Source organism: Sapajus apella, unplaced genomic scaffold (assembly GCF_009761245.1).
Source record: "Sapajus apella isolate SASKATOON/1434 unplaced genomic scaffold, GSC_monkey_1.0 scaffold4, whole genome shotgun sequence".
NCBI lineage: Eukaryota > Metazoa > Chordata > Mammalia > Primates > Cebidae > Sapajus > Sapajus apella.
The window spans coordinates 53,275,204-53,286,485 of NW_022436944.1; the positions used below are offsets into that span (position 1 = coordinate 53,275,204).

Genomic DNA, 11,282 nt, shown 5'->3' on the forward strand with positions numbered 1-11,282 from the left:
GATTGTCTTAAAAAAAAAAAAAAAGAAAAAAAAAAAAAAAAAAGAAATTTGATTTACAAGTATTTACTCCCATTTTGTAGGGTTTCTTTTACTTTCCTGATGGTGTTCCTTGAAGCTTAAGTTTTAAATTTTGATGATATCCAATTTATCTATTTTTTTCATTGTTTTTTTCCCCCATTGGTTGTTGCGTTTTTGGCGCTTCATCTAAGAAACCATTGCCTAGTGCTTTCTAAGAGTTTTATTATTTTGGCTCTTACATTTGGTTCTAAGGTCCATTTTGAGTTAATTTTTGGGTGTGGAGTGAGAAAGAGATGCAACTTCATTTGGATATCCAGTTTATAAAGCACCATTGTTGAAAAGACTATTCTTTCTTTCCCTACTGAATGGTCTTGGCACCTCTGATAAGAATCAACAGACCAAAAATATGAGTTTATTTCAGTACAGTTCCATTGATCTATATCTGGTGTTATACTAGTACCCTATTCTCAGAACTTACCTTTTAAAAAATATTTGATAGAAAAAAATTGTTTAATTATTATTTTAAAACTGTTTGACTTGGCTGGGTAAAGTAGCTCACATCTGTAATCCCAGCACTTTGAGAGGTCAACGCAGGCGGATCACTAGTTCAGGAGTTCAAGACCAGGCTGGCCAACATAGTGAAATCCCTTATCTACTAAAAATACAATTAGCCTGTAATCCCAGCTACTCGGGAGGCTGAGGCAGGAGAACTGCTTGAACCCAAGAGGCGGAGGCTGCGGTGAGCCGAGATCATGCCATTGCACTCCAACTTGGGTGACAGTTAGAGATGACAACTCAAAAAAAATTTTTTTTTTTACTTAATGTCTTTATGAATTATACTTTAGTTGTTTTAACAAAGAAGAATTGTTCTGATATAAATATAGGATGGGCAAAAACAAACTTTAACCTTAGAGGTCTACAGCCAACAGAAATTTTAGAAAACATAAAGGGAGCAGTATTTTGAGAATCAAAACTATCCCTTCTAAAAATTAAAGTTAGAATTTGATCACTATAACAAAAGAATAATTTGTTTCAAATGAATGTAATATTCAGTATAATGTTAACTCTTAAGAATATATGCTAGCAGAAAAAGGGAAATAGTGGAACAATAGTCTGAAAAAGGTATAAACCAAAATTAATCTATGCTTTAACTTATACAAGTTTAAGAACTCATTAATGTGTGTTATTATTTTGAGGATTCAAAATACTACGTATAAATAATGAGGCCATAGGCATCAAGAGTAGAAAACATTCTGTATGTTTGAAAAGCAAAGCTCATGTACCCACACAGAGTCCTTCTCCATTGCCTACTACCTGCTAAAGAAGTATCACCAAGGAGAATGACACAAGCACAGCATGGAAGAAAGAACAATGGACTGGGTACCATCAACCTCTCACCTACTGTCACTGCTCTGGGTCTCAGAGTCTTCATCTACCAATTGGTTACCCACTTAGAGGAAGGAGCAATGGTAAGAACGGCTAGGGGTAATAAGTCATTGGCCTATTTCAATAAGAACATTAAAGTATTAGCTACCTGCATATGATAAAACCCCTATGAGGTTAATTCTGATGAGAGGAAAATCAAATAAAGAGTTTCCTCTAACAACTAGTATTATTAACAAAAGATAAAAATCAAGAAGAAGAAATGAAAATTATAGGCCAATGTCATTTTGAGCATAGATGCAAAAATTCTAAGCACATATGTGCACACTTGATTTATAATAAAATAAGAAATGAAGAAAGATGTTTTCAATAAGTGGTTCTGGGTCAAGTGAATATCCACATGAAAAAAATTTTTACCTATAGTCTTATCATTGCATTTGCCAAAAAACAAACAAACAAATCCAAGTGGATTGTAGATCTAAATACGAATAAAATTTTAAGACAATTACATAGAAGAATATCTTCATGTATAAGGGAAAGCAAAGATTTCATAAAAAGGGCAGAGAAATTTCGACTCATTAAAGAAACAACTGAGAATTACATTAAAATTAAGAACTTATGGACATTAAAAGGTATCATCAAGAAACTACAAAAGCAAGTCATACAGTGAAAGAAGATACTTGAAGCATATAGCGTTGACAATGGCTTGTCCAGAGAACATATAAAAAAGTTCTACACATCAAGTTTTTAAAAAGATAACTCAATTAAAAACATGGGAAAGCAATCTGAAAAGAACACGACAAAAGAAGACAACCAAATGGCTGATAAACAGATTAAGTGGTGCTCCTATTTGTATCAGAAAAATGCACGTTACAACCACAATGAAACCACACCTCACCCACTAAAATTCTAAAATTAGTAAAAAAAAAAATAAGCCTAACAATACAAAATATTGGTGAATATGTCGAATAATGAAAACTTGCAAAGAGTGTCAGTAAGAATATAAATGGATGCAACCACCCTGAAAAACTGTCAATATCAACTAAATGTGAACATACCCTCTGACACAGCAATTCCACTCTAACATATTCCAAAAGAATGAATTTGTAGGCCGGGCGCGGTGGCTCAAGCCTGTAATCCCAGCACTTTGGGAGGCCGAGGCAGGTGGATCACGAGGTCAAGAGATCGAGACCATCCTGGTCAACATGGTGAAACCCCGTCTCTACTAAAAATACAAAACATTAGCTGGGCATGGTGGTGCGTGCCTGTAATCCCAGCTACTCAGGAGGCTGAGGCAGGAGAATTGCCTGAACCCAGGAGGCGGAGGTTGCGGTGAGCCGAGATCGTGCCATTGCACTCCAGCCTGGGTAACATGAGTGAAACTCCGTCTCAAAAAAAAAAAAAAAAGAATGAATTTGTATGTACACCAAAAAGCATATACAAGAAAGTTATTAGCAGCATTCTCATAAAAACCATAAACCGAAAGCAATGCAAATGTCCATCTACAGTTTGGATTCATAAAATATAGTCTATTCATACAATGGAAAACTATAAGGCTATGAAAATGAACAACTGTTGCTGGATCCAACAACCCAAATGAATATATATACATATATATATTATATAATATATATATATATATATATATATATGTATTTTTTTAAACATAGTTTTAACTAAAAGAAGCCAGACACAAAAGAGTATATGATTCTATTAATACAAAATTCAGAAACAGGCAAAACTAAACTATGATGTTAGAAGTCAGGATTGTGGTTACTTTTGGGAAGAGAAGAGGAACACATTGAAAAGGATTTGAAGTGGTTTCTGGGGTGTTGTAGTGTTCTACTTCATTTGTATGGTGGATACATAGATGCGTGTATTCACTGTTATAATTTATAGAGTTGTATACTAATGATTCGTGCACTTTTCTGCATGGAGTTCCTACTGGAATAAACATTAAAAAAAATTTTTAAGTAAGTAATTCCCACCTCCAATTTCCATATGTAAGAAGTTTGTAAAGTTGCTACTCTGCCCTAACAACAAATAAAAAGTAAACAACTAAAAAATCAACAACTCTTCTTAGATCTATAAGAAAAGTGAGGTCACAGGGCAAACCTCTGCACCAAAAATTGGAAATAGACAGATGAAAACAGAGAATCACAACTTACCAGAGCTGAACCCATCAGTAGAAACCTGTGTGGAAACCAGTACCAGGGTGGGAAAACCTGACCTGTAGTTGACAAATTGCTGGAGGCTCACAGTGGACAACTCTTGAGAGGTAAAAACTCCAGGGGGTCCAGGCACAGTGGCTCACGCCTGTAATCCCAGCACTTTGGGAGACCGAGGTGGGGGGATCACAAGGTCAGGAGATCGAGACCATCCTGGCTAAAATGGCAAAATCTCGTCTCTACTAAAAATACAAAAAAAAAATTAGCTAGGGTGTGGTGGTGTGCACCTGTAGTCCCAGCTACTCCGGAGGCTGAGGCAAGAGAATCGCTTGAATCCAGGAGGCAGAGGTTGCAGTGAGCCAAGATTGTGCCACTGTACTCCAGCCTGGGCAACAGAGTGAGACTCTGTTTCAAAAAATAACTCCAGGGGACCCAGTCATGGGAGTGAGGAGCGAGACCACACTTTTTTGAGCTTTACCTTCAAGAGCTCAAACTTGGTTTTCAGAGTGAATGTCAGTGCAAATCCTATCATGTTTCCAGCAGGGAGAACCAAAAAGGAACCATTTTGAAATATGTGAGAGTATTCTGTTTTCCTTAACAATGTTTGATCTTAAGTGAAACTATTTAATTAGACTTAACCTGCTGGGGTTTTATCAGAGCCTAGCTGACCTAGGAAAATACCCAACTCCTGCTGCTCTATTTTCCACGTGGAGAAATGGAAACCTGGAACTCCAGCCTCCTATAGCCTTTCACATTTAAAAAAAAAAAAAGGGAAATATATCACTCCAGCCCACTCTAGGCAGCCATCCTATCCACCTAAGTGAGGGGAGAGGGCAGGAATAACTTAGAAACATTTGTGAAGTTCACAATCCAGAAGTACAGGCTCACTAAAAGAGACCTATTCATAGGACTATAGAACACTTCCTCTCCCTGATACCTTACCAACATATTACTAAAGGCCTGTTTTAAGTAGCAACTTTTACCTGACACATCATGTCCAACTATTTTTTTTTAATTACATGACATAATAAAAGACAAAAAAGAGAGAGACCAAGTATCAGAACCAGACCCAGAAATGGAAGTATGTTGGAATTACCAGACCAGGAATTTTTTTAAAACTATGATTAATATACTAAAGGCTCCAAAGAATGAAGTAGACAGCATGCCAAAAAGGGGGGGAAAATAGATGGGTAAGCAGAGAGAGAAATTCTAACAAAGTACCAAAAAAAAAAAAAAAAAAAAAAAAAAAGCTAGAGATCAAAACATTAAAAAATTGAAGAATGTCCTTATTGGTTTATTAGTAGACTGAACACTGCTATATCTATGAGCTTGAGGAAATCTCAATAGAATTCTCTAAAACTGAAAAAGCAAAGAGAAAACAAAACAGAAGATTCTACCTAAGAACTGTGGGCATCTATAAAAGATGTAACATACATGTTAAGGGGGATAATAGAACAAGAAAGATAGGAATAGAAGAAGTATTAGAAATAATAATCACTGAGAATATCTCCAAATTAATGTCAGATACCAAACCACAGATCCAGGAAGCCTAGAGAACACCAAACAGAACAAATGACAAAAGAACTATACTTATACATATCGTATTCAAACTACAGTAAATCAAAAATAAAGAAAAAAATTCTCAAAGCAAACAGAGGGGAAAAAAACACTACCTACAGAGGAGCAAAGAGAAAAACTACATCCCACTTCTCGTGCAAGCAAGAAGAGAGTGAAGTAAAATAGAAGAAGGTGAAGTAAAATATTTAAAGTGTTGAGAGAAAAAACACACTAATCTAGATTTCTTTTTGGTTTTCTTTTCTACGAATCTAGAATTCTATACCCACTAAAATTATTCTTTAAAGGTAAAGAAGAAATAAAGACTTTCTCAGACAAAGATTGAAGGAATTTGTTGCCAGTAGAAATGCTTGGAAGAAATGTTAAAAAGGAGTTCTTTATAGAGAAGGAAAATGATACAGGTCAAAAATTCACATCTACATAAAGGTATAAACCTAACGAAATAAGTGTAAGACTTTATGAGGAAAAGTACACAGCTCTGATAAAAGAAACCAAAAAAGTTGAGAAATAAATGGAGATATATTCCATGTTCATGGTTATGAAGGCTCAATATTTTCAAGATGTCAGTTCTTCCCAACTTGATCTATAGATTCAATGCAATCTCAATCAATATTCCAGCTAAGTTGTTTTGTGGATAACAATAAAGCAATTTTAAAATTTATAGGGAGAGGCAAAAAGTCTAGAATAACTAACACAGTATTAAAGGAAGAGAACAAAGATGGAAGATTGACACTATCTAACTTACAAAACTACAGGCAGTGCGGTATTAGTGAAAGAACAAACAAATGGATCAGTGGAACAGAGTAGAGAGACCAGAAATAGACCCACATAAATATAATGATAAAAATGATCTTTGAAAAAGGGACAAAGTCAATACAATAAAGAAAAGATACTTTTTTCAACAAACTGTGCTAGGACAACTGGACATTCACAAACAAAAACATGAATCTAGATACAGACCTATATCCTTCTCATAAGTTAATTCTAATGGATCACGGAACTAAATACAAAATGCAAAACTATAAAACTATTAGAAGATAACATAGGAGAAAATCTATCAACCTTCAGTTGGTGATGACTTTTTAAATACAACACCAAAAGCATGAACCATGAAAGAAATAACTGATAAGCTGAACTTCATTAAAACTAAAACGTTCTTCTCTTTGAAATACACCATCAAGTGAAAGAAGAAAAGTCTCAGACTGGGACAAAGTATTCACAAAAGACATATCTGTTAAAGGACTGCTTCCCAAAATAAACAAAGAACTTTTAAAACTCAACAATAAGAAAGTGAACAACCCAAATTAAATAAGAGCAAAATATGTGAACAAACATCTCACCAAAGAAGATATACAGATGGCAAACAAGCATACAAAAAGGTACTCCAAATCAGAGGTCATCCAGGAAATGCAAAATTAAAACAACAAGACACTACTAAACACCAGTTAAAATGGCCAAAACCTAAAACACTAACAAGATCAATTCCTGGCGAGAATGTGAAGCAACAGAAACTCCTTCACTGCTGGTACAAGCACTTTGGAAGACAGTCTGGAAACTTCTTACAAAATTAAATACTGTGATTACATTCTTTGGTATTTGCCCAAAGGAGACAAAAATGTATGTCCACACAAAGCCTGCACATTCAGTTTCAGCAGTTTTGGTCATAACTGCCAAAACTCAGAAGCAAATTAGATGTCCTACAGCAGAATGGAAAAACTGTGGTATTTTCAGATAATGGAAAAGTTTTCAACCCTAAAAAGAAATGAGCTATCAAACCATGAAAAGACATGAAGAAAACTTAAAATGTATATTAATAAGTGCAAGAAGCCAATTTGAAAAGGCTACATTCAAAACTAATGTGACTATATCGAGATAGTAAAAAGATAAATGTTGCCAAGGGTTAGGCCAGAGGGAGGGATAATCAGGTGAAACAGTATGGATTTTTAAGGCAGTAAAACTATTCTGTATGATACTATAATAGTGGACACATGTCATTATACATCTGTCCAAACCCATAAAATATATAACACCAAGGGTCAACTCTAGCCAAACTATGATCTTTGGGTGATAATGATATGACAATGTAGGGTCATCAGTTATAACAAATGTACCACTCTATTGAGGCATGTTAATAATGGGAGAGGCTATGCGTGTATAGGGACACAGAATACATGGAAATCTCTGTACCTTCTCTCAACTTTACTGTGAACCTAAAAGTGCTCTAAAAACAATGTTTAGCCAGGCGTGGTGGTTCATGCCTGTGATCACAGAACTTTGGGAGACCGAGGCAGGAACTGCTTGAACCCAGAAGTTAAAGACCAGCCTGGACAACACACGGAGACCACATCTCTACAAAAAAATTTCAAAAATCAGCCAGGTGTGGTGGTATGCACCTGAGGTCCTAACTACTCAGGAGGCTGAAGTGGGAGGATTGCCTGGGGCCAAGAGGTTGAGGCTGCACTGAACCAAGGTCACACCATGGCACTCCAGCCTGGGCAGGAGTGAGACCTTGTCTCAAACAAAAATTAAATTAAAAATCTATTTAAGAATAATAAAATAATTTCAATATAAATTTAGAAAAGATATGATGTATACATATACACAAACCCACAAATATATATGTTAACATCACTTCTTTCTTTCATCCATATAAAATGATGTAGAATTTACTCAAATGGAATTCTTGTTAGTCCTGGAAGTAGAAAATGAATAGATGATCAAGTCAACAAAAAGCGTATTTCTGAGACAACCTTATTACCAGCAAATAATTGGTACTGGGAAACAACTACTGGTAAGAGAGAAAACCAAATATGATGAGACACATGATACTGGAAGACATCACCACCTATGAAGTCGCTTTGCTCTTCCTGACATCCCCCCACCAAACATCTGTTGAAATCTCTAGATTTAACCACACACTTACAGGATATGAAGACAAAATAACATGTTAAACCATACCACATGAAAAGAACTAGCAAATTCCAGAATGGGGGAAGCTTCACAGAATAAACTTTCGGCTTATTGAACAAATAAAACACAAGGATAAAAGAGTTTTGGAGTACATAAAAGTTTTAAAAGACTTAACAAAACATAATGTAGCATATGGACTTCATTTGGACCCTGATTCAACAAGCTGTTAAAAGCACATACATACTGCCATGGTTTGAATTTGATCCCTCCAAGCCTCATGCTGAAATCTGATTTCCAATGTTGGAGGTGAGTCTTAATGGGAAGTGTTTGGGTCATGGGTATGGATCCTTCATGAACAGATTAATGTCCTCCCTGGGGCAGGGAGGAGTAAATGAGTTCTCCTGTGAGAGCTGGTTGTTAAAGAGCCTGATTCTTTTCCTCTAGCTTGCTCTTTGGCCAGGTAATCTCTGTAAACACCACGTCCTCATCGCTTTCCACTGTGAGTGGAAGCAGTCAGAGGCCCTCACCAGAAGCCCAGCAAATGCTGGTACGATGCCTCTTGTACAGTCCCCAGAATCATGAGCCAAAGAAACCCCTTTTCTTTATAAATTACCCAGCCTCAGATATTCCTTTATAGCAACACAAAACAGACTAAGACACATACTTATGATAGTTATGAAACAACTGGAAATTTGAACCCTGACTATATATTTGATATTATAGATTTGAAAAAAAAAAAAAAAACACTTTATATAGAGTGTGATGATGGGATTGTGCTTGTGACTGACAAATTTATTTTTCTTTTAAAAATACATTGAAATATTTACAAGTGAAATGCTATAACTTGGACTTGCTTCAACATAATACAGCACAAGAGTAAGTAGTCTAAGGTATAACATAAAAAACTGGACACAAATCAGTAATTGTTCAAACCAAGTAATAGATAAATGAAGGTTCATTATTTTACTCTACCTACTTTAGTATCTGTTTGAAATGCTAAATACCATAATAAAAGGTTGAAAAAAATTCCTTTAGTGAATCCCCTTAAAATTTCATCATAAAGAGAAAAAAACACTTTTAAGAGGTGTTTTTTTAATATATAATAAAAATATAAACTGAGAAGTAATAAAGAAAAAAAGCTATTGAAAAATATTTTCTGATACACTAGAAGATTGTCAACAGGACCTTTAGTGATCTGACTAATACCACACTACTCATATATTCTTGATTTCCTTTTTATATGAACACATTTTAAGAGTAGGTTTCAAGAATAGTGACTTTTTTTTTTTTTTTTTTTTTTTGAGACAGGCTAGAATGCAGTGGTGTAATCAGCTCACTGTAAATTCAAATCCCTGGGCTCAAAGGATTCTCCTGCCTCAGCCTCCTGAGTAGCTGGGAATACAGTTGCATGTCACTACATCTAGCTAATTTTTAAATTTTTTGTAGTGTGAGGGTCTGGCTTTGTTGCCCAGGCTGGTCTTGAACTCCTGGCCTAAAACAATCCTCCCACCTCAGCCTCACAAAAGTGCTAGGATTATAGGCACAAGCCATGCCATCATACCTGGCGTGACTGATTCTCATACAGCTTCTGTTACCCAATAAATCATATGGTACCTTTCAACAGTACATACATTTAAAGTATTTACTTGATGAATATATTAATATTTTTAATAAATCCTTGCTCAAGCATCTCCCAAATAATGACTATTACCACCTGGTATTAAAGGATGATTACCTGATAATGGTACTTAATTACATACTAAATAATAAATACATAATGAAACAGTGACCAAAAATATTATAGGACCTTAAGAACTTTTTAAATGGTAATAACATATATATACTTTTGTATCTTTTGAATTTTAAAACATTTCAGCTGGCTGTGGTGGCTCACGTCCATAATCCCAGGGAGATAGAGGTGGGAGGATTGCTTCAGCTCAGGAGTCCAAGACCAGCCTGGGCAACATGGTAAAACCCCATCTCTACAAAAAAAATACAAAAAGTGGCCAGGCATGGTGGCACATGTCTGTTGTCCCAGCTACTTGGGAGTCTGAGGTAAGAGGATGGCTTGGGCCTGGGAGGTGGGGGTTGCAGTGAGCCGAGATCCTACCACTGTACTCCAGCCTAGGTGACAGAGCCAGGCTCTGTCTCAAAAACAAACAAAACAAAAAAATTTCTACATATTTGAACCTGTATAAAATAAACAGGCTGGGTGTGGTGGCTCTCGCCTCTAATCCCAGCACTTTAGGAAGCTGAGGCAGGCAAATCACTTGAGGTCAGGAGTTTGAGAACAACCTGGTCAACATGATGAAACCCTGTCTCTACTACAAATGCAAAAATTAGCCAGGTGTGTTGGCCTGTGCCTGTAGTACCAGCTCAGCAAGAGACAGGAGTGGGAGAATCACTTGAGCCCAGGATGCAGAGGTTGCAGTGAGCCAAGATTGCACTATTGTACTCCAGTCTGGGTGACAAAGCAAGACTCTGTCTCAAAAAAAATAAATTAAAATTAAGAAATATAATGAAAACTTTAAAAACTAGTGGTTAAAAAAAAAAAAAGAAACAAATTTAGCAAGACTTACCTAGCAGGGGGAATTCCTCTTTTATAAAGATCCATCCTCACTTTTTCTCCCACATGTCTATAAATCTCCACTATAGCTGATATTGCAGCATCTCTTACCTGTCAAAGAATTCAGAACTTTTTAAGAAACTTACATGTATGATACAATAAAATAATTCATCTCAAGGTAACGTTACACCAACAAACCAACTTGAAGCTCTCAGTGGGTTTTAATGCCTCTAAACCCCTACATATATGGCTTGTCATAGTAAAAAACCAAGAGGGCCTGCGAAGATACCTTTAGAAAAAAACTAAAAGATGGATTTACAGAAATTTTAAAAACTTCTCAATGAAAACTACTAATAAGCTTTTTAAAAATCTACTCAAAAGCTGGGTGCGGTGGCTCACACCTGTAGTAGCACTTTGGGAGGCCAAGGCAGACATATCACCTGAGATCAGACGTTCGAGACCAGCCTGGCTAACATGGCGAAATCCAATTTCTACTAAAAATACAAAAAAATTAGCCGGGCATGGTGGCGTGTGCCTATAATCCCAGCTACTCGGGAGGCTGAGGCAGGAGAATCACTTGAACCCCGGAGGCAGAGGTTGCAGTGACCCGAGATCGCACCATTGCACTCCAGTTTGAGCAACAAGAACGAAACTCCATCTCA

The 11,282-nt window shown here is 36.2% G+C and overlaps 1 protein-coding gene across 38 annotated transcripts in view; it reads right to left on the bottom strand.

The window, feature by feature from the left end:
- The window catches only part of CLASP2 (cytoplasmic linker associated protein 2), a 234,298-nt gene that overhangs the window by 186,637 nt on the left and 36,379 nt on the right, over positions 1-11,282 (bottom strand). For all 38 annotated transcript variants that reach the window (XM_032269320.1, XM_032269052.1, XM_032269259.1 and 35 more), the window contains exon 6: positions 10,634-10,731. In XM_032269320.1, the coding sequence (XP_032125211.1) occupies positions 10,634-10,731 (98 nt within the window). The remainder of the gene's footprint in view (positions 1-10,633; positions 10,732-11,282) is intronic.